The 24,618-nt window shown below is 40.7% G+C and overlaps 1 protein-coding gene across 5 annotated transcripts in view; it reads left to right on the top strand.

Annotated features, from left to right (window-relative positions):
- Window positions 1-24,618, top strand: part of ACMSD (aminocarboxymuconate semialdehyde decarboxylase) — a gene marked incomplete at its 5' end in the record, with an annotated part of 71,940 nt that overhangs the window by 30,280 nt on the left and 17,042 nt on the right. For 4 of the 5 annotated variants that reach the window (XM_081052620.1, XM_081052618.1, XM_081052619.1 and 1 more), the window contains 6 exons: window positions 2,018-2,114; window positions 3,670-3,719; window positions 5,155-5,391; window positions 8,872-8,965; window positions 11,545-11,640; window positions 12,799-12,971. In XM_081052620.1, the coding sequence (XP_080908746.1) occupies window positions 2,030-2,114; window positions 3,670-3,719; window positions 5,155-5,391; window positions 8,872-8,965; window positions 11,545-11,640; window positions 12,799-12,971 (735 nt within the window). Of the gene's footprint in view, window positions 1-2,017; window positions 2,115-3,669; window positions 3,720-5,154; window positions 5,392-8,871; window positions 8,966-11,544; window positions 11,641-12,798; window positions 12,972-24,618 lie in introns of those variants that run through there. The other variant, XM_081052622.1, reaches the window with a different exon arrangement.

A 24,618-nucleotide genomic window follows, 5' to 3' on the forward strand; every position in this document is an offset into this window, starting at 1 on the left:
TTTGAATCACTTGCTCTTGGTTAAAAACCACTGACTGGCCAAGCTTGGAACAAGGAGAGTAGGTGTTTGGGCTCTGGGGCTTTATTAGAGGGAGGCTGGGCCCTTCCTCCACCAAGATTGTCGCAGGAGGTTGTTCAGATGCTGGCGGGATCAGCAAAGGAACTGAGGCAAATCGATCCTGACATCCAGAGACTTGGCTCTTCCGGGGTGTAGACACCTGTCACAGTTACACAAGTCACTCGCGCACTGACCTTTTTCCCCAGTCCATGAGAAATGTAGACATGGATCTGAGGTCTTCCTCATCCCTGCCAGAGGTGCATGGGTTGCCACACTTAAAGGTGAAATGTGGTCAGCTTTCTCCATGCAGGAGATAGGAAAGGGCTAGTCCATGGAATCGAAGGATGGAGAAGAAAGCTACTGCAAGGCCTAGGTACAACTCATGATCAAAGCAAGAGGAAGAGGAGGAGGGCAGAGGACTCCGCCAAGCAGAGCTCAGGGCCTTTGATGACCACGCGCACACGTGGCCATCACGTAGGGCTCAAAGGCAATCCTGAGGCCCTGAAGCACCACCAGAGGCGGTGTCCCCTTAAAGCAGGGGAACCTCAGGCGCTAGCCTAGTCTCTATTAGGCCGTCATCATTAATAACGAATACTCGGACACTTAACATGTGTCAGGTACTCCACTAAGTACTTTATATGAATTATCCCATTTCATGCTCACAGAACCACTATGGGAAATCATATATACCGGGGGAGCCAAAAAATGTACATATTTGAAGAGATGTTATCTGCGTATTACTTTTTGAAGTTGAATTATGGTAGCAATGTGTTGTATGACGTTTGCTCAAAAGATGGTGCTAATCAAATGAATGCTAGCGTCATTCATGGTACTACAATTTTAATACAGTTTTTTCCTTTCTTAAAATGTGTACACATTTTTTGGTCTCTCTATATGTACACACACACACATATACCGTGGGTGCCAAAAACATGTATACAAGTGGACACTTTGGTTAACGTTGCTCAAGCAGTAGTTTGCCGTAATCAGAAGTGTCTGGACGCTGATGGTAACCACTTTGAGCACCTCTTGTAATTACAGAAGTCAAACGTGACTTGTAATCATCTTTTATTATTGGTATATATTGAGTATTACAATGTTAATTTTTCCTTTCTTAAAAAGTTATACAATTTTTGGCACCATATACATATACATATTTAAGCTAAGTCATATTATTAATTCTATTTTAAAGATGAACAAACTGAAGCTCAGAGATGTTTTTCAACTTGCTTAAGGCCACACAGTAAGTGATAGAATGGAGATTTGAACCTGAGCAGTCTGATTTCAGAGACCTGGACCAGAACTTTTCCCTTTTCTTTAGGGATCACAAATTAGAGGCCCAATTTGGAGGCCACTGCCATGCTTTGTGCAGCCATTCAGGTTGCCCCCATCCCTTGAGTATTAAAAGGAAGTGTACATAGGTAGGCGTGATGGCTGGGAAGCCAGTAGCTCAGCACCAAACTGCCAAATGCAACTAGACTGAGTCACTTCACTGCCCACTTCCTCCTGCAGGTGTAGGTATCAGCGGGCCTTGCTCTGTTAGAAAAATCATTTATTCTCACTATCCATCTGTTGCTTCTCTATAAACCAAGAAGTTTGGACTAGATAGTCTATCTCAGAGACACTGGGCCTTCCTCTTGGGGCGTGTAGCCAGTGGTTCAAATCAGCCAGGTGACCAGCCATCCTCAGTCATGCAGCCCCAAAAGGGTCATGACCATGACCTTGTTCTCTCTGTATCCTGCCACTGACACCCACAGAGCACACCCTTTAACTCCAGGCCAATATTAAGGCATGAGGATGAAAAGCTGAGTTGCAGTAAATGAACAAATTTCTATTTTTTTTAAGATTAATTAAAACCCCTAAAAAATGTTAGGGAAGAACCATAGTCCAAAGCATACAAGGAAGGATTAATCTAAGTAAGCTTGGGTTGCCTTTTGCTGATGTGTGTTTTCTGCCCTAGGGAGAGGCAAAGATGCTGAAAGATGGGAAGGTCTTCAGAGTGGTCCAAGAGAACTGCTGGGATCCAGAAGTCCGTATTAGAGAAATGGACCAAACAGGTACTTTTGAGGAGAAATGCTGCCAATGACTGTTTTTGATATAAAAGACATGTCTGCCCCTAAAGTCTGTTGACCACTTTACATGATTTATGTGATGACAACTTCCGATCGCCTCTGCTCCACCAGGCCAGCCTGTTCCAGCTTTGCTGGGGGACAGATGGAACTCTTCACTTAGAATGTGGAATGAATTTTTTATTTATTTAGGTATATCCTGTTTTAAAGTGGAATGCTATATCATCGAAAAATATAAAAGTGGCATTTAATTATTTTTAAGTTTTTTAAAAATTTCAAACGTATATATCTACTTATTATAGAGTCAATTAAAACAGGAAAAATTCGAATTCACAGAGTAAAGATGCCAATTTCCTGCTTAGTCAGATTCAGGATCCAATTTCTTTCTATAATTTGTCTCATTGCACAGTACACAGAATATCCCCACTGACACGTAAAGGGGAGAAATGGGAGCAGTTAAAAAGAAAGTTAATTGTGTAATCTCAGCACACTCTCCCATGAAAACTAATTCAGAAATTTGAAGGAGAACTAGGAAATTTTTGTTTCAAAGCTGAATCACTAATGATTTTGAAGAACTTCTTTCCTTATCTTACATTTTCAAAGCAAACCAGTTCCCACAATTTAAAGGAATTTCAAAGACTATCTAAAACATGGTACGATGGCCATGTTGTGCTTTTTTATAGATCATGTTCAAGTCTAGATTTTACTCTAAGTGTGATAGAAAGTCCTTGAATTTTTCAGCAAGCGAATGACTTGATCTAAGTTTTTAAGACCTTACTCTTATTTCCAAGTGGAGAACCAGCTATAGAACAAGAATGGTGGTAAGAGACCAGCTCAGAGACGTTTGCAGTTGTCTGCACAGGAGACACAGGTTGCCTGAGTCAGGTCGTGGCAGGGGATGGGGAGATGTGGGTAGATGAAAGGAACTGGAATAGAGCAACAGGACTTGCAGGTGGACTGGATATTAGCACGAGGGAAAGACAAGCCACACTCAGTTTGGCAGCCTCTCTTCTGACGCCCAGCTCCGAGAGCTTGAAAACAAGAGATTCCAGGCATCCTGGATGCTGGATTGTGGAGCCACATCCAGGGTCCTCTACTAAGCATTCCAGACAATGGGAACCAGACCCACTTAGGAGCTGAAGTAAAAGGGCTGGGAAGGTGGTTGAGAAATATGTAGACTCTATCACGCATGACCTAAGATGAAGAGCCCTGAAAAAAGTTGGTGCAGAAATGTCTGGCTTAAATAAAACTTCACAAGAAGGAGGGTAGAAATAACCCTTGACAAATGGAGTCAATTAGGTTTTCTTGAATGATTTCATTTTTTCCCGAGACTTTACCCCTCTCCCTAGAACCTGATGCTGAGGGATGAGGCAGGCCTGGGACAGATAGCCTGGGAGAAGGGGCACAGGGAGGAGTGGCGAGGGAAGGGACAGCAGGGAGTGGGTGTTGGAGACTTGTTAGGTGCCTTGGCCCTGGGAAATGCAGGAGGAGTGTCCAGGCTATTCTTCTCATCTCCTTGGCCTTTCTTTGTGTCTGTGTCCAGGAGTGACCATGCAAGCCCTTTCCACGGTTCCTGTCATGTTTAGCTACTGGGTGAGTGTGAAACTTCAAACCATCTCCTTCTGGGTGAAGGCTCATGTCTGGCTCCCTAGCAAATAGATAGATGATTCAAGTCTAGACATGGTCCCACCCCTCCACTATTTCTCCTCCCCTTTAGAGATCAGTGAGGTCCCTCAGCTTCTCACACTCCAGTGTGCCCTACCAGTGTGCCCTGTGTTCTTAGTTCTGTTCTCGCTCTAGACCCACATGGTCCAGCATGGTAGCCAGTACTTTCATGTCGCTATGTGATTGGCATTCTATTTCTACTGGACAGCACAATTCTAGACCCAACCTGCATCTCCATCAGAACCTACCTATCTGATGACCTCTCCCTGCAGTGCCTTATTCAGTAATTGACAAGCCAATTTATTCTGATGATAATGATTTTGAGGGGGAAACAATAATGGCCTAATATGAGTATAGTGCCTCTCCCAGGGAAAGAATATGATTCAAAACAGGAGCTCTGGAGTTGGTTACCTTTCCCCAGGTGGGTAATTCTTGAGTGCTCAAAGTTTCAGGCATGATTGCAAGCCTTGGAAGGACACTCTTGTACATAACTGGGGGTACGGTAAGCACCTGCTCAAACAAATATTCACTCATATAGTGATTTAAGGAGCAATGGAAATACCACCTGCTCATACATACTTCCCCACCTGTGCTGATTATTCCAGTACTAATGATCCAGTCTTTACTGTAATTAGATTCACTGCTTAAAATTAAAATGCCCTAAGATCTCAACATGCCTGAATTTATCAGATTGGGGTATTGTTCTGACTGGACAACAGGGATTATTGTAGAAGTGCCAAATTCCCAGCAGTGGGTTGGGTTGGTGTTGAAAGGAAAGAAAATAAAGAAGGAAGAGTTAAAGGAGCAGAAAGCAAACTTCATCTGCATCGGAATTTTGTTAAGGTAACTCTGATTGTCCCTGCCAACAGGAAGTGCAGGAAGAAGGACAAACAGGGAGAGGGAAGGTACATGGGCATCCTGGCATCCCCCAGTGAAGCATGACAAAGAGGTGCCCCGATGGTGACGTCAGTCAGTCCCCAGGCCCTGCCTCCTGTGCATTGGGGAGTGGGGGCGGAGGGGGCCTGGTATGCCATCTTCTAAGCTCCTGTCTGCAGTTGTTAGGGCAGCCCATTCTTTCTATCTCCACAGTAGGAAGTCAGTCTAGTAATTGTATCCATCCTTTCAGATTATAGCCTCGTTTTTTTCTAATTAATCAGCAATACTAGCAGTTTCCTTTGCAATGATTGGCTTCTGGGTCACCTGCGACCCGTGCCTAGCTCAATCTGTGCCTTAGCTTTCTGAGGGGCAAAGCCATGCACAGTGACAAATGATTTAGCCCAGGGGAGGTGGTGTTCAGGTAAATATCGAGAGAAACAGAAGTAGGTTTTGAACGATGTAGTTTCCCCTTACCTGTCTCCACCAGGCCAAACCTCAGGACACTTTAGACCTGTGCCAGCTTTTAAACGACGACCTAGCTGCCACCGTGGCGAGCCACCCCAGGAGGTTTGTGGGTCTGGGCACGTTGCCCATGCAGGCCCCGGAGCTGGCTGTCAAGGAGATGGAGCGCTGTGTGAACAAGCTGGGCTTCCCGGGGGTCCAGATCGGCTCCCACATCAATGAATGGGACCTGAATGTGCAGGAACTCTTCCCTGTCTATGCAGTAAGTAAGCAGCACTCGATCAGGGGACACACAGCCAGGCTGGGCACTGCGCTGGGTGCTGACGGGAGGAAGATAAAGGCGCTGCACCACTTCACTGGGAGGGAGAAAGATGCCTGGACATGTGAGATGTAGAAGAAAGAGCTCCCCAAAAAGAGTGGGCCATTCCACTAAAAGAGGAATTGGTGGAAATGCTTCCTAGGCCAGCCCTGAGTTAACTAAGTGAAATCTCTCTTCTTTCTATCTCCCCCATGCTCTCTTTTTAATCTTTCATTTGGAAGCCCAAATATTACCCTCATCATAGAACCATGTTAATGACATGCAAAAAAAAAGTGTTTATTTTTGCTTTGGAAAAAAAATACTTTCAAAATTATAAAATAATTTTCAAGAAATTGTGGAAAATACAGAAAAGTATAAAGAGGAAAACAAAAATAAGCGATAATCCTACTGCCCAAATATAATTAACCACTGGTATAGTACATTTCATTTGCTTTTATTTGCATATAACTGCATATATCTATATTTTAATTAAATCATAATTCTATTATACATGTGATTTCATATCCTAATTAAGAATTTCCATCCTAAATGAAACATCTCTTAATGCATGATTTTTAAATAATTGCATAATTTCCAATACCGGGGGTGCCAAAAAAATGTATACACATACCTGTATTCATCTTTTGTTATCGGTATATATTATTACAATTTTAATACAGTTTTTTCCTTTCTTAAAATGTGTATACATTTTTGGGCACCCTCTGTATATGCATAAATTTTGATTTATTTAATTAATTCTTAATTAAGATACTTTTTAAGCCATATATTTTGAAAATGTATAATAAATACACATAACAAAAAATGCCATCCAAATGTTAACATTGATGAAACTAGATGGTGATTAGATGAATGTTCATTATACTATTATTTATAACATTCTGTATTTGAAATACAGCATAATAAAATATATTTTCAAAAACTCAGTGCCAAGAATTCCTGACGTGTCCAAGTAAAGTCTCCACAGTCCCACCATCCCCTCCACAAGTCTTCCCCTGTCTTCTGTTCTCTCTCCTACTAAACCTGCTTTCCTTAGAACCAGGATTCGAGATGCGCAATTCTCCATCCAACTGCATGTTTAAAATTTCCCTTCCCTCCTAGAATTATAATAGTAGTGTTGTCTGTTATTTTTCACTGTAAAGACAAACTCTCCAATAATGAATTAGATGGTGGTAGACTCACCAGGCACTATAATCACTGATCATGTATTCATTTCATCTCTATTGAGCTCTGACTACATGCAAGAATTTTCCCGTGCTTGTTTCTACGGACACTGCCCACCAGCAGGGGATTAAATCGCCTCCTGATGATCTGAAAGATTTACTGTTCCTCGAAATACTGAACTCCCTCAAGCTTATTGGCTGCAGTGGCTTCGCCAATGCAGTGAACGTTTTCTGGGAACTTTAATGAGCTTTGAAAAAGGATTTATGTACTGTGCATCCAAGTTGTTTCAGCACAGTGTGAGCAAACCTTCAGCTCCAAGTCATTTTATTATTCATCGGCATTGGGATTATGAATTACTAAGGGGCTCAGAAAGGAACAGTAGCCGGTTGGGGTCCAAACGGGTAGTATTTTCATTAGTGTGACTAGCTCGACCCATCCATCATTCTAACGAGGCTGTTTGGAGGCGGGAGTCTCTGAGGGGCTTCAGGAGGGCATCCTAGCCTCCCGTTGACTGGTGATGTCCTGGGATCGACAGCACATTTGTTTGGTTCACAGGACTTGCCAGCCTGACTACACTGTAACTTGTGTCAGTCACGTGCTGAAACAAATGAGAGGGGTTACCATCAGCAAGTCGGCTTTGTCATTTCATGGGGAGGCTGGACCTCCAGAGCATCTAGTTGTGCCCCTCATCTCCTAGACCTCCCTTCTTAGTGAGGGACCCCAACAATAACACTCAGGTCAGTTTTCAGGCACAAGAATGACTTTGTGAGGAGGATGAGGCCGACAGAGTGGTAGTGGCAGACGGCGGGCTTCTGCCATTTATCAGGCACAAGACCTGAGCAAGTTACTTCGCCTCTATCGGCCCCCGTTCCCTTCTTGGTAAGATGGGAGTAATACAAGTCTTCATCTCGCACGGGATGAAACTGGTTAATAATTGTAAAATTCTTATAATAGCTTTGGCACATGAGAAGTTCTCAGTCAATGTGAGTTATGATTTTGAAAGTATAAGTGATTTCTTTTTGAGTTCTCTGCAATGAATGCCTCACCTACAGAAGTGACCAGAAGTATTTGTTAATTTCAACTGACATAGAAATGAACCATCATAGGCCATAGAATCTAGTTTTGTCCTCACCGGGAGTCAAATCCCACTGAGACACCATGATCACATGCCTTTGTCATGCCAAGAAGGCAGTGTTCTATAGCCACTCTCAGGAACCAATGAACTCCTCTCCTGTCAAAAAATTTATATCTCTTCTACTCCCCAGAACCTGGTTAATTCAAAGTTCTTTCTCCAATCTACCCTTTGTCTGCCACTTCCAAGATCCCCTGTTGTCCCAGAATTGTTTCTCCATTTTAAAAATGCTTATGTACAGAAGTCCTATCACATCAGCCTAGTTAGCCCACATACTAATTAATATGTAAAGACCAGATGAGTCACTCCAGGACCTAAGTACATATAGAAAAGAAACGCGCCAAGGAATATCTGTTTGGAAGCTTGCTAAGTACTAATACTCAATGCCTGTTGAGGGGACTTTTTTAAAATTAAACATTCTGTTGAATAAAGTTTATTTCATCCAGATGGTATTTCCATTTCCCAGAAGGCCCCGGAGCAGGTCTGCCCATGACCTTCTTCTCAGTACCTGCCTGACTGAAGCCCTGAGAGCTCTTTCCTTTCTCACGTAATTCAATTCACATCAGACTATTCAGGGACTCGGATGGGCTCCTGAGGCTTTCTGATAAGCTGTGGACGCCAGAAGCCCCCACCCAGTATCAGGCTCTGAGTGAGCAAAGGGCTTGGGTCAGGCCAGCCTGCGCCCAGCACATCACCTCCTCATTTCCACATCCTCAGGTTTCCAAGTGGAAGAAAAGAGGGAACACTCCATCCCTGACTCTAAAGATACAATCTGAGCAGTCCTTCTGAAAGAGTGAACCACGTAAGAACCAGCAGGGGAAATTGCCCCCTCCTGAGAGGTGCATGATCGATCCATGGGTCCTTAAGCATTTTGCTCTCAGCCAAAACATTTGAATGATGGCTGTTTCCTGTGACTTGTTTTGCCAAACAATATATTAACTTCATCAATGGTAATTGATGGTAAATCCACCAACCCCCTTGTTAAATCTAAGCGTCCTTTGTATTTTCCAAGCAGAAGCAGAGTTTATCAATGGCTCATAGAGGACAGAAAACAACTTCAAAAATATTTGAGTAGGACCCCGTGTTTGCTGGCTCATCCAAGTAACCTGTCTCTCGTTGCTTCTCTGAAGGCGGCTGAAAAGCTGAACTGTTCCCTGTTCGTGCACCCCTGGGACATGCAGATGGATGGGCGGATGGCCAAATACTGGCTGCCTTGGCTCGTAGGTTTGTGTCAGATTGGGGATCTAGAGAAAAGGACAAAGGCTTTGGGTTTTTCCAGTTATCTGTCAACCCTATTATGTCAAAGAGAGAAAGAATGAATTAATAATTGGACTGTTGAGTTATGGAGCTCTTACTCAGATAAGTGCTGAGTAATACATCACCTCACGTGATTTTAATCAGATCCACACACAAGTCTATGAGGTTGACATTATAATAACCATTTTAGAAGGGAGAAACCGAGTCTCCAAGTGGTTAGGAAACTTGTCCAAGTCACACAGTTAATAAGTGAAAATGGAATTTACACAGGTCTGTTTGACTCCAAAACCACCTCACAACACTCCCCCAAAGGCTCCCAAAACAAGTAACCATGCCATGTAACAGATTTTTTAGAAGCCAATAATAGTATTAGCTCTTACAAATGAGAACCCTGGAGTTAAGAGGAGGTCACCTTCCACCCCTCAAGGGTCTGAGGCCCTATATTATAGATGACCCAGGCTTTCAGTTTTCCTGTTCTCTGTTCTCTTCAGCTCTTTGACTCCTGGTCTATTCATTCATGGTTCCACATGAGGGTAAGGGAAAGGGAAAGAGGAGAGACCTCCATCTGGCCTGTCCACTCTCTCATTATCATCCCTGATAAGAAGAAGAAATGGAGACAGATATAAAATTCTGGGGCCACAAGTAAACAGTGCAGCTCACCTACAAACCCAAGGAAAAGTGGTCCGCAAATGAACAGCATTGGATTTTCTTTTGGGAGGCCATTATCCATTCTCTCCTCAGCCCAATTAATACAAGTAATTGTGAAGTAACCACCATGAAGAATTAAATGAAGCAATATACTGAAAGTCAAAAAACTGGATTTCAGTTCCAGCTAATCACTGTTTTTCAGTATAACCCGTGGCAAGTCATTTTACCTACTGGGGCCCAGTTCTTTCTCTGTAAAATGAGAGAGCTCTCATCTGGATTCTCTTTCTGTCCTGATATTTTATGGCCCTGGTATTGCTTTTGGAGACCAGTGTATTTAGTAAGGCAGCTTCCTACCCATCCCCCACCCAATTGTTGAACAACAATTAGTAGAAAGAGATAACCTAAGAAGCCCCCCTGCTTTTCAGCTTCAAAGAAAACCTCATCCTACTTCGCACAACTTTGACAAGTGCCACAACTTCTTTACATCGCACTTCCCGCATGAAAAGCAGAGGAGAGCATTGCATACAGGGTCACCTCATCCTTCATTTACGCAACACATACATTGTTGATCTCCATCCGCATGTCGGGCCCTGCACCAGGCACGAAGGAGATAGACACAGACAAAACCTCTGCCCTCCCGAAGCCAATGTTCTGGTTAGAGGGAAAGGATGGTAAATAAGTATACAGATCGTAAACAAACAGGCTAATTTCAAAATTCTATTCTGGATGCAGAGGTGTTCATTAGTGGATTGGAGGATTCCGAGGAGGGGAGGGCCATAATCCACTTTACACTGTAAAGAATTCACTTTGGCTCATGTATGGAGAACAGATTGTGGGGTTATAGTCCAAGTAATTAATGGAAAGCAGAAACACAGGACAAGCAAGAAGTGATGCTGTCCATCCCCCTGCCTCAGGAAGCTCTGCCCACTCCCAGGTGCATATGAATTCATCAGGCTTCCAGAATTCCCAAGAGGCCAGGGAGCCAGGGATGTCACTTTCAATGAAGCAACGGGGCAGGAGGAGCACCCAGGAAGCCCCATTCGGCAGCCAGAGTCAGGCTTCCCCAGAAGATCCAAGGCTCAGCCGTGGAGCCCTCACGGATGTCTGAATCATAGTCTGAAAAGCAGTCATCTGCAAATGTAACCCTGACTGGCTCCGTGGAGGTGAAGGCAGCTGGCATGGAACAGCTGCTTCTTCCAGGAGCACAAAGCACTTGAAATAATTCACTGTAATCCAGTTATTTTCAACCTCAGCTTTGAGAAGCAGCAAAGATTTGGAAGGAATAATAATACTAGTTAATATTTATTAAGCACTTACCAAGTGGCAAGAACTAACCATTATGATCCCCATTTCACAGATGAGCACATTGAGGCACAGGGAAGCAACTAATTAATATTTGTTGAGCACCTTTGCTGTGAAGTTCTGACCAAGAACCTTCCCGATACCATCATTTGCAAGGCTCTGCAATAGCCTTGCAGGATGGGTGATACTGTTCCCATTTCACAGGTGAAGAAGCACTGGCTCAGGGGCGTCACATAACTTGTCAAAGGCCAGAAAGCAAAACATTGGAAGAGTTAGGGTTCAGCGCAGACTCATTGCATTTTTTGCTCCCCTGCATCCAAAACTGCAGCTGGGGGGTCAGGACAAAAGCTGGGTCCTCTGGCTCCTTGACTATTCTAGCCATTAGATGACTCTACCTGTAAGGCAAATAGGGAGCCTCAGATTGTTCTTCTTGTCAAAGTAATAGTTAACGTACAACCAAGCCATGCTGGGGCACAGGCTCCCCACGTTTCTCAGCACTAACGATTACAGCAAGCTGCTGTTCCCCCAGCCAGTAGCATCACTGAACGTCTTGCTCGAGGTGACAAGCCCTGTATCTTGTGACTGTTTCCTCACAGGAATGCCAGCAGAGACCACAACAGCCATTTGCTCCATGATCATGGGTGGAATTTTTGAGAAGTTTCCTAAACTGAAAGTATGTTTTGCACATGGAGGTAAGAACCTATCTGTACCGGTCAGCTCAGCTGCCATAAAAAAATACCACTGACTGGGTGGCTTCCATAATTAATGTTTTCACAGTTCTGGGGTTCCAAGGACAAGATGCCGGCAGGGTTGGTTTCTAGTGAGGCCTGTCTTCCCAGTTTGTAGAAGGCCATCCTCTCTCTGTGTCCTCATATGGCCTTTCCTCTGTGCATGCAGAGGAAGAGAGAGAAAGAGAGAAAGAGAGCACTCTGCTATCTCTTCCTGTTCTTATGAGGACACCAATCCTATCAGATTAGGGTCCCACTTTATGACCTCATCTAACCTTAATTACCTCCTTAAAAGCCTCCAAATACAGTCACACGGGGAGTTAGGGCTTCAACATGTGGATTTTGGAGGGACACGGTCAGTGCACAACATCCTACCAGTGGTTGTTCTAGTCATAAAGTATATGGAGGTTCAGGGACCAAATTCCATTTTTGCAAACAAGTTTAGCTTGGTTGTTACACTGTTTGCTTTATTTTGTTTTGGTTTTTATTTAAATATCTCTCCTGAAACCACAAGCTCTCCAGTTTGCAGTAGTCTCTTCCATTCACTATTGTTTACAAATAGAACTATTTCATTCATTTACATGTTCTGCTTGGCCCCTGTAGTAATTGAGTTTGTAACTGTTGTTCAGCTCTCTCTCTCTCTCTCTCTCTCTCTCTCTCTCTCTCTCTCTCTCTCTGTTTCCAGGTTGTTCTCTAATCTGCTTTTCTTTCTCACTAACATACAGAGACATTTTCCATGTCACTAAGTACAGTGCTCCATCATTTCTGATGGCTGTATACATGGGAATACCTTTTATGAATATCCATCATCATTTAGATATTCCCCAACTGATAGGCTGCCTCAGTATTTTGCAGTTTTAACCACGCTACATTCGAAAACTTTGACTACATATCTTTAAACATCTGTCTTCTCTCTTTAGGGTAAATTCCTCAAATCTGAATTTCTAGATGAGTTCATGTTGTTTCTTCTGGGTCATCGCTTAGCACATGGAGCCCAGTCGGTCCCTTGTAAATACTGTTAACCAGCTGGACGATAGTAACTCCTCTTTGTATACAACACGAAGACTCAAAGAAATCCTTTTCACTAGAAGCCAGCCCTTCAGTCATGGGTTTTACTTGCAGGTGGAGCCTTCCCCTTCACAGTAGGAAGAATCTCCCACGGATTCAGCGTGCGTCCAGATCTGTGTGCCCAAGACAACCCAGTCAACCCAAAGAAATACCTTGGCTCCTTTTACACGGACTCTTTGGTTCATGACCCTCTGGCCCTCAAGCTGTTAACAGATGTCATAGGAAAGGTAAGCCGGGTCTGCCATTTGGATTGCTTATCGGGAGCGGAGTTCAGATTCAGAAACAAGCGACTTGCTCTCCCTCCAAAAAAGGGATGAAAGAAAAGGCATTAGAAGAAAGGAGCGGGACAGTGAGGTTTGGGATTAGGGTTGCTTGCTCAGCGGGTCCTATGCAGAATGTCCTTCAGAGTCCCCCAGCTCAGTCCTCTTCCTCGGGGGCACCACGGTATCCATCGTGATGTGCTAAGCAGGAAGGAGCCACAAATTTGAAGACAAATTGACCTGGCTTAAAATGCTGACTCTACTTCCTATTAATAGGGTAAATTGTGAATCCAAATGTCCTCATCCACTAAGCAAATAAAACTGGAACATTAAAAGGGAGGGAAATGGCACAGAACACGGAGGCAAGGGAAGAGGGTGAAGGCTCTTAGGTACCACGTGAAATTTCTTTCTGGAATAACAGGGTCCTTGTCTTGAAACAATTCTTTCATTTGGCCAAAAGGATCAGCACGGTAGAGGTTTAACCTCATAAGTAAGTCTTTCCTCTGTTGTGGTGTGTTGTAAGATCTCCCTGTTGGCATTTCCACCTGCAAGTATTCTTTGGAAATGCTAGTTCAGCAAGTTAAGACAGTTTTTAGGGCAAAGGCCCAGTCTGATTAGTGAAAAGTCTGAAATATTTAGTATTTCAACTCTGTTTTATTACTGACAGATAGCTATAGAAGGTTTCCAAATTTTCCTAAAGAAAAAATGTTTGAGATTTTCTAAAAGAATATGGACATGCTTGAAGATTTGCTATCTGGTACTTGGATTGAGAACAGACTAAAAGGCATTTACAATCTTGTGTGGCAGAAAAAGAGGTCTATCATTTGAAAAGTACAAGTAAGAGTCTATCTCCAGAATGGAGACTTCATCCCCCTTTAAAGTTGACTGCCTCTCTGACTTGAGAAGCTTGCTAGAACATAAATGTTAAACACTCTGGTTTGGTAATGAATTATGTGGCTGAGATATGCTTCCAAGTCTTCAAGCTTTTGTGTTGTTCCTGCCAAAATCGGGGTTTAGCAGCTGGTTGTGACTGCAAATTATTTCTAGTTTGGACAAAGGGACCACGGGCAGGTCTATAAGGAGGAAACTACACAGAGGAGAAGCTGAAAGAGACTGTGAGCTCTGGACTTTGAGCAATGGAAGAGAGGGTGTGGGAAAGTAGCACGGAATTGGAGAAAGGGTCATTCTTATTACCTCCCTTCAAGCCTAGTACCCCCTGATTTTCTTGGAAATGACAAAATCAGGAGAAAACACCCTTGGCAAATACAACACTGACCTTGTCAGAGATACCATCAGCAGTGAGGAATATTATCAGCACCTTCAGACAGCATTCAGGGCAATCCACTTCAGCCAGGGGGTCAGAGCAGAAGCAGAATGTATGTACACACCCCTTTTAGGGACCCTCAGGGAAACTCAGAGGGCACTTTGCAAAGTTGGTGGTGCTGAGATCTTATATTCAAACTGTGAAGACTTGAGCCATTATAATTTGGACATGCAAAGCAAATTTGACCTCATTTTATGTGTGACCTCACAGGCTGGTGAATCCAGGATATATAAGCAGTATATATGAATAATTTAGGATTCTGTTTAAAATATGAATGCTTCCTCATTCTAGTTATGTCCACATTAGCAAATTCTCTCAAAAACAATCCCCAAATCAGAATGGCTAAGGAAAGTCCTAGCATGGCAGCCAGGTCAGAGAGCAACAGTCCAGATTAGAGCAAGAGGACAGAACACTGTGGAGGGAGGTCTCTACGACAGGAAAACTGAAACTGATGGAATATTTGATGTTTGAGCAACAGAAACAATGATTGCCACACATTCAACAGATCTGTTGATGCATTAGGAACAAACAAGCAGTACATGCACAGAAAATTAAGCAAATGAAAGAAAAGGAAATAGTTAACTCCAAGAAAACAGACATGAGGGCAGATAATCATTGTACATTACTGAATCATCAATGAACAATATTTATAGGCATAATAGTGTAAATACTAAGTATTGGCTTAACTGAAGATTGTAATTCTAGTAGAAAAATGGAGGAGAGAAGTTGGGGTAAGAAAGAAATTCTCAATGATCATAATGGGAAGTCAGTAAATACTCTCTAAAGCTAATAAATCAAGAAACAATAGTATGTGCCTGTTGTTTGGAACTATGAAGAGAATTATCAGAAGACGCAGGTTAAAAAGGTAAAGGTGACTGCCTTGGGGGACAAGAGTTGGGAGAGTGGGCACAGGACTGCTTTTGATTAGAAAGATATTAGTAATATTTAATTAACTGTGTATGGGAATTACTTTGATAAACCAAAATTTTAAATAATATTGAAGGACTAAACAGACGTATGTCATATATATAAATCAAAACCATTTGTTGAGCACCTACCATTTCTAAAGCACTGTACTCAACAGAGAACTTAGATCATGTAATCTCTTAGCTTCCCTCCATCTCTAAAATTCTTTGCTTTTCAGCTATGTCTACTCATTTTTAAAGACAGCTACAAAGAACACTAGTTATGTGTTATGAGTCTATCACTGAAAAATATGCCTCCCTAAAATAACATGATCATAGAAAATTACATATTTAGGTGGATAGATTTTTGAGAGGTCAGTCACCCTCCCATTATGATTATATCATAATTTTGGCTAGATCCACTAGTAATCTATTGATTTAGTACTTGCATCAACTCAGTGGCTTAAAATAACAGTGAACACTTATTATTTCTTATAGCATCTGTGTGTTAGGAATTTAAGAACAGCTTAGCTGTCTCAGGATCTCTCGTGAGGCTCCAGGCAAGCTGTCAGTCAGGGCTGCTGTCATCTGAAGGCTTGACTGCAGTTGAAGGATTTATTTCCAAGGTGGCTCTTATTCATGACCGGCACACTGGTGCTGGGTTTTGGCAGAAGTCCTCAGTTTCTCCCCAGCTGGGACTCTCTAATCTCCACAGAGCTGCTTGAGAGTCCTCACAACATGGCCACTGGCTTCCCCCAAGAATGAGTGATCTGAGAGAGGAAGGGATGGGAGGAAAGGAGGGAGGGAGGGAGGGAGGGAGAGAGAGGGGGGGGAGAGAGAGAGAGAGAGAGAGAGAGAGAGAGAGAGAGAGAGAGAGAGAGATCAAGTGCACACCAAGCAAAAGCTATCCTTTTGATGACCTAGCCTCAAAAGTCATGTAGTATCATTTCTGCCTCATTTTATTCATTAAAAGCACGTCACTATCCAGTCCATATTCAAGAGGAGTGGAATCAGGCTCTACCTTTTGAAGGGGAGAGTGTCAAAGAATTTAAAGACAATATTTTCAAACAAGCACATTTCCACATTCTGGCCACAAATGATTTCTATTCCTCCTAAATGCAAAATATCCTCACACCTCTTATGACCACCGCAGAAGTCTCATCCATTTATAGCATCAGCTTAAATAAAGACTAGGATCTCATCACTTAAATTAACTTGTGGATAATGCTCCTCATGCACAGTCTCATGAAGACCTGTGAACTAAAGAGACAAGTTCTTTCCAACACACACTCATATAAAATGGTGACACATGCAAAGAATAGTTACTATAGACTCTCTATTCTCAAAGGGTGAAAACGAGAGGTTCAGAGGAGTCACTAGTCACTGACAAATCTGACACCCACTGGGCACATGTTGGCAGTTCCTTGATTAGAACTCAAAGCACAGGAATAATTCTCCACAGCTCATGGTTCTACCCTCTGAGTCATCCCTCTTTTTCCATGAAAGGTTGCCTATGTTTGTGGCTGAATAGTTTTTATACACTGCTTCATGACCATACAAGTTTTGGGACCCAAAGGTTTCTTTTCATTTTGCTCTATATGTTCTTTTCAATCCAAACTGGTGGTGTTTCTGCTAATACAAATCTCTTAAAAACTTGCTGGGTCTCTCATGAATCTCATTAGGTTTCACACGATGAGGCAAGAGTTTTAACCACAAAACTGAGAAAGCCATTCTCTACCTTGGGTTTCTTTGAAGGCTGCTGAGAGACAACATTCTTAAGCTCGCCCATGCTGTTTGACAGAATGGTTCTCTGATGCACTGCCTTAAATCTTTTGAGGTTTTAACAAAGGATATAATCACATCTTGACTTCATTTTTAGACTATCTGTTTTCTAACTTTGCCCTGGATTTAATCTTTGCCAGAAATCCAGATCTCATTTTAATGTCATTTTTTGTTAGAAATTTTCAAACCCAACAATTCCTGGCTCCTTTATATCTAACAGTCCTTCATTTAATGTACTCCCCTTACCTTTTACTATGAGCAGCAAGAAGCAGCCAGGCAGTACTTTCAATACTCTGCCTGTAAATTTCCTTAGTTATATCACCCAGTTCATTAAATATATTTTCTACTTTTCATGTTACTGTAGGTAACAGTGTTGCTAAAATTTTGCCACTACATAGCAAAGATGTCCTTTTGTCTAGTTTCCAATAACATTTTCTTCATTCTCCCTAAAGTCCTACTGATAATAGCCTTCTCACAGGCCATCAGGCTTCTAATAACAGCCTTTACAAGGATATTTAGTCTTTCACTATTCTCAAAGTCTTTCCCACTTCCTCCCACTAATCAGTTCCAAATTCACTTGCACATTTTTGTTTTTGATATGGCAACACTGCACTTCCAGGTACCAAAATCTGTATTATTTATTTATTGCTGCATAAAAAATTAACCTAAAACTTAGTGGTTTAAAACAATGAACATTTATTATCTCATTCATTTCCATTGGGTCAGGAACCCTATGGTTGGGCAATTCTGTTCAGGTTTTCTCAGGAGTTTCAATGAGATGACTACAGCCCACCAATATCTATCTATCTTTCTATCTTAAGATAGAAAGATATCTATTCAGTATCTATCTATCTTTCATTCTTTTGTTCTTTCACTCTTTAATACTTTTTTGCATCTACTTACACTAACTTAACCCCAAACTCTCCAAACTCTCCACGAATTTTGTGAGTCTCCTCTCAGTACATTCATACATATTGGGTACAGCAGTCTATTAATTCTATCTTCTTGAAGAGATACCTTCAGGAGTCTTCTGACTTGCTCCAAGCTGGACTGGGTCGCTATTTAAGCCTGCTGCACAGCTGTCATCTTGAAATCTCCCCTTACATTCTCTCTCTCTCTCTCTTTCTCTCTCTCCCCCACCCCACCTCAATTCCCTGTTTCCTGAGTCCTATAATTTTCCAATTTTTTGGTGGAGAACATCCACCAATAACTTTCTGAGAAAGGGAATATGGGAGATGAAATTTTTTAAACCTTTGTTATCTATAAATGTCTTTATTCTTTCTTTACAATGAGCTGTCTGGCTAGGTGTATAATTCTAGCTTGGAGACTGTTTTCCCTACTAATTTTAAAGACATTTTCCCATTGTATTCTACCTTTTAGAATTGCTGCTGAGTAATGCCATTCTAATCTTTGAATCTTTATTTAAAACATGCTTTTCTCCCTTTGCCCCACCCCGACCCCAATCTCAAAGACTAAGATCTTCTTTTTGTCCTGAAGTTTCACAATATGTGTCTATTTTCACCCATTATGCTAACCACTTGGTGAGACCTTTCATTTAAAAATTTTTTTAATTTATCTTTAATGACTTCTTTCCCTCTGTTTTCTCTTTCTGGAGTTACTATTATTCTAATGTTGAACATCATATTTTTTCTGTCATATACCCCCCACACACACACTTCTTTGTGCTTTTGCTTTACTTTCTGGGAGAGTTCTTGAACTTTATTGATAAACCCTTCTATTTAATTGGACTTTTTGCTTGTTTACTTTCCAAGAGCTGTTGTTATTGTTCTTGTTCTCTAAACTTTTTTTTAAACATCCTGTTCTTGTTGGGTGGATGCAATATCTTTTCTTATCTCTCTGAATATACTAGTAATTTGGGGAAATTTACTTCTCCCTGCAAATCCTCCTCCTTGCCTGTTTTCTCTTTTTAAAAAAGTCTCAGTCTTTTATATTAAATGCTTTCCTCAAATGTATGTAATTCTTTGCTGTCAACTCATATTTCAGAGCAGTCACTAGAAAGATGATTGGAAGTCTGCATGTAGGTGGGGCCAATCAAGTGTGGTCTTCTCTACAGAGTAACCCAAATGAGCCTTGTTTTTTGGACACTCTGAAAACTTGATCTTTCCTTTTTCATTTGTCAGTTTCCCAAAGAAGCTTTCCAATTGCTTATCTGAATATTAAAGGCCTGGTTGCCAGTATTCTGGGAACTGAGTAGGGCAAAAAGGCTGGGAGTCCCATTTTTAATAAGTAAACTTTCATTTAACCCACCTACTTTCAGAACAGTCACCATTCTTAACTGTGCCTAGTATCTCCCCAGATGAGACCCTCTCTTTCCCTCTCTTTTGAGACTAAATGACTAATCTTTTGCCTAGGTGAGAGAAAAGCAGACACTGCGCTAAGTAGAATCAGGTGTTTAGAGTCTAACTGCTTCTTAAACAGGCTTAAAATGAATCCTTCTGTTTTTAGTCCCATCTTTGTCTTTACTTCCAGAGGCACCTGATGCTATTAATTACAGATATTCAGGGGACTTGGTAATATAAGCCAGGCTACTTTTTGGCTTATCTTATACTGACTAAGAATTTCACTTTTTCAGTCTTCAAAATTCAGTTATTATTGTCCATCTACTTTCCAGTTTCTGAAATTTTCTGGTTGTTTCTTTTATCCTGTTATGTTTGTCCTTGTGGGGAGTTTCAAATTGTGATCCTCAGACTAATACCAGTCCATAAAGAGTTTCTTACCAGTCCACGATGAAAGAAGGAACTTGTGCCAGAATGTAAATCAAGTCCCTAAACAGTGTTTAACTGACTTTTGTTTTTAATGGCAAGACTTTCTTGATAAAGAGAGCAGTGCCCTGATTTACATTTTATGGCAAGTTTCTTATGTCATCATGAACAAGTAAAAGTCCAATTTGGGTACATTTATTAATATCAGTCTTGAACGTTCCTCCCTTTCTCTAAAAAACTTATCTTACTTGTATTGCATCTCCCTATGGCCCAACTTGCAGCTCCCTAAAGTCACTTTCAAAGTTATAGGCAATTACAGGTCAGCAGAAATTATAGCAATAGAAGGGGGTCAGGCTGAATTTTCAGAAGCTAAAGAATTTTCTACTACTCTGGCTTTGGTTGACGGTGGAAACAAGATAGATGATATACACATCTTAGAGTCTTCGGTTTTTTTTCTACTTTCAAAATTTATTAATTCAACTAGAACATTTAAAATCACATAACTTCTTACTTATAAATATTAATTTTCCATATTTATATTTCATAAAACAATTTTATTTAAACGTATCTTTGACATAGTGCCTTGTCATTATTAGAAGCACCACCATTTTAGGTATTAAAATTGTTTTTCAAAGTATATAAGCATTATAATAAATAAACTCTCTTAATGACAATGTCTGTTTCCCAAGTTTCTAAATATCCAGGCTTCATCTTCAACCAAGTATCATTAGAATTTTCTTCTGGAAATGGAGGAACTATAGGACTCTTCATATGTCATTCAAATATCTATTCCAAATTGAATTCATTACTGCTGCTAGTCTTTGTGTGTAGTTTGTACTTTCCACTGGTTTTAGTTTGTTGATTTGTTTCTGCATGCCTGAGAAATGTGGTGTAAAATGATATTATGATTAAGTGCAGAAATAAAAATAGGAATGAAGATGAAAATGTGGGGAAAAAAAGTCCTGAAATTCCATTTTTCTGAAGCAAATAACGAATGATGCTTAGAACTTTAATGCTGTATTACTAGTCATAGCTATCAGGGATAGATGTTGAGTAAATTATTTGATCTCTATAAGCCTTAGTTTCCTTACCAATGAAAATAGAGATAGTAATAATACCTAATTCTTGGAGTTTTTGACAGGGTGAAATAAGATAACCACATAATGTATATAGCACAATTCAAGTTTCATAGTAAGTACTCAATAAAAGCATTTGGTAAAGATACATACAAACTTTGAAGAATGAAACTACAGTGAAAACCACTGTGACAGTATCAATTTGCAAGATTTTTCAACCACCTTGAAATTTTAGCAACTTCAGAATTATAAAATCATGAAAAATTGAGATAAAGGAAAAATTTCTATCGAAATTAAACTTCACAACAAACAAAATGTGTCTCTGTCTGAAGCAATAATGTAAAATGAGGCTTGCATTGTCTAGGAGATTTAATCAAAAGTGAAGAAGGAAAGAGAGGTAGAAAGAGGGACGAATCTAGAAAGTCACACACACGCCCAAGGCAGGACACATGCTCAGAAAAGACATGGTAGGACCCTAAGCTTTACTCTCTAGCTGATCTGTAGGCTCAACATCACAGGAAGCGAACACTAAGGCAGAGGTGTAAATGGCCTGGCTAAATGCTGAAGAAATGACCATGACACAGCCAATCTGCAAAGACTAGGAGAGGTTTTTGTCCTTCCTTTCTCTCTCTCTCTCTCTCTCTCTCTCTCTCTCTCTCTCTCTCTCTCTCTCTCTCTCTCTCCCTCCCTCCTTCCCTCCCTCCCTTCTCTCTCTCTCTCTTTCTTTCTTTCTTTCTCTCTCTCATTCTCTTTTTGCTTTAAGCATTTAAGGAAATCTTAAGCTGACCCCAAGCTTAAGGAACAGAGACTTCAGAGACCACATACAACAAAGAATAAGTCTTTTAAAACTGGTTTAGAAAAATCACTACATGAACAGCTACAAAGTACAGCAAGGAACAACAACAAAACCCGAGGAGAAGGAAACATCGATTATCAAAGTTACCACATTATAATGTGGTACTCAAAATGTCTAGTTTTTAACAAAAAATTAATAGGCATGCAAAGAAACAAGAAAGTATGGCCCATTCTCATGAAAAAATAAAACAAATCAACAGAAATTGTCACTGGAGAAACATTGGACTTATTAAAGACTTTAATCAACAGTTTTAAATATATTCAAAGAGATAAAGAAAATCATAGACTAAGAACTGAAGAATAACAGGAGAATGATTACTGAACAAAAAGACACTGTCTAAATATTTAGAAATTATAAAAAAGGAACAAAATAGAAATTCTGGAGCTGAAAAGTACAATAACTTTAATGAAAAATTCACTAAAGGGACAAGTATCTAATAAGGAACCTGTATTCAAACATATAAAGAATTCTTACACTTCAATAATAAAAACACATACAACCCTATTAAATTAGGCAAAGGATCTGAATAAACATTTCTCCAAGAAAGATAGAAAAATAGTCAATGAACACATGAAAAGATGCTCAGCATCACTGGTCATTAGTTAAATACAAATCAAAACTACAATGGGATACTAATTCACACTCACTAGGATGACTATAAGAAAAAAATGGAAAATGTGGAAGAGGATGTGAATAAATTGGAATTCTTGTATATTGCTGTTTGGAATACGAAATAGTGCATCCACCATGGAAAACAGTTTGGCAGGTCTACAAAAAGTTAACCATAGAATTAGCATATGCCCAACAATGCCATTCCTAGTTATATACCCAAAATAATTGAAAACAAATATTCAAGCAAATGCTTGTACACAAATGTTCATAATAGCATTATTTGCAATAACCTAAAGGTAGAAACAACCCAAATGTCCACTAGCAGATGAATGAATAAGCAAAATGTGGTGTATCCGTACAAAGGAATATCATATTCAGCCATAAAAAGAAATGAAATACTGATACATGGTATAACTGAATGGACTTTGAAAACATGCTAAGAGAAAAAAGTCAGACACACGGGTCACATATTGTATGATTCTATTTATATGAAGTGTCCAGTATAGGAAAACCCACAGAGATAAAAAGCAGAATAGTGGCTGCTAGGGGTTGGGGGTGGGATGAGGCAAGTGGGCAGGGGGAGGAGGCAATGGGTAGTGGCTGCTTAATATGCACAAGGCCTTCCTTGGGGGTGTGAAAATGTTGTCGAACAAGAGAGAGGTGATAGTTGCACAACATTGTGAATATACTAAATGTCACCAAAGTGTAGACTTTAAAATGGTTAATTTTATGTTATGTGAATTTCACTTCATTTGTTTTTTAAGTGAAGAGGCTTCTCTCTGCAAGTTAGACTTTCAACCACTCCAACCAAAATATCTATTCATATGTTCTCTTCATTTTTAAAGAGAAACCAGAAATTCCTGTTCTGCAAAATAGAAAGTATATCTCACAATAAAAGAAATGGTTCATTTTTAGAAGTAACAATGTCATTTTAGGCATTTTATGCCTCAAATTTTTACAATAGGCATATATGAGGTGTGATCAAACAATATGGCAAATATTTAAATTTAAAAAATTATTACAGGAAAAGACACATTGCCATTAATCCCCTTCAAAATACTCCCCCTCACTTCAAACACATTACTCCCATCATTCTTGCCACTTTCTGAAGCAGTTCTGGAAGTCCTCTTTCATGAGTGTCTTTAGTTGCATTGTTGTGGCTGCTTCAATGTCCTGCATCGATTGAAAACCATTACCTCTGGTAATTATATGGTCATTTTGACTTTGGGGAAGAGCCAGAAGTCACATGGTGCCAGATCCAATGAATAAGGTGGATGGGACACACCGTAATGTTTTTATTTGACAGAAATTGCCGTACCAAAAGCGATGTGTGACATGGAGCGTTGTCATGATGGAGGATGATTTATGGCACACTTTAAAACACACCTTCTCTCAAGCGTAGTCATACTTGATTGACTGCACCAAATATAGTGGTATCTTGGTTTTTGAACGTAATCCACGAGTTCTGAAACGTTCGAAAACAGCCAACAACTAGGCCTCAGGATCTTGCACTCAGTGGAAGCCAAGCGACATGTTCGACTTCTGAGTCATGTTCGAAAACCGAAGCATTTACTTCTGGGTTTACAGTATTCATAAACCAAAATGTTCATCAACAGAGACGTTGGAAAACTGAGGTACTACTGTAAGTTGAAACTTGTCACACAACTGTTACTAAAGTTCCATGTGCCCTTTCCCATATTAAAAATCCCTGCCTTTCCATCGGATGGCTCTCGACAGCAGGATTCTCTGTATTTTGCGACCACAACAGAAAGGCTCCATGTCACACATTGCTTCTGGTAGGGCAATTTCTGTCAAATAAAAACATTATAATGTGTCCTCATCTGGCTTATTCACTGGATCTGGCACCATGTGACTTCTGGCTCTTCCCCAAAGTTAAAATGACCATGAAAGAAAAAAGTTTTGTACCGATTCAGGACATCGAGGCAGCCACAACAGTGCAACTGAAGACTCTCATGAAAGAGATCTTCCAGAACTGCTTCAGAAAGTGGCAAGAATGATGGGATAAGTGTGTTTGAAGCAAAGGGGGGGGGTAGCATTTTGAGGGGGATTAATGGCAATGTCTTTTACTGTAATACATTTTTTAAAATTTAAACATTCACTGTATTTTTTTATCACACCTCATAAATGTTATCTTGTCTTGGGAATTTGATCCATGGGTTAGAAGATGAACCTAAGTTAGAGATCAGTCAGGCCCAAAGGCCAAAGTTTCTTCATCCCTTTCCCACACCTTCTTAACATTCAGGACTGTTCTATTCGGGTGTTCTAAAAGGTTAGAATGATCTAGAAGATATGAAAAGGTCCTTCATCATCAAAGA

Source organism: Rhinolophus hipposideros (assembly GCF_964194185.1).
Source record: "Rhinolophus hipposideros genome assembly, chromosome: 6".
NCBI classification, from domain to species: domain Eukaryota; kingdom Metazoa; phylum Chordata; class Mammalia; order Chiroptera; family Rhinolophidae; genus Rhinolophus; species Rhinolophus hipposideros.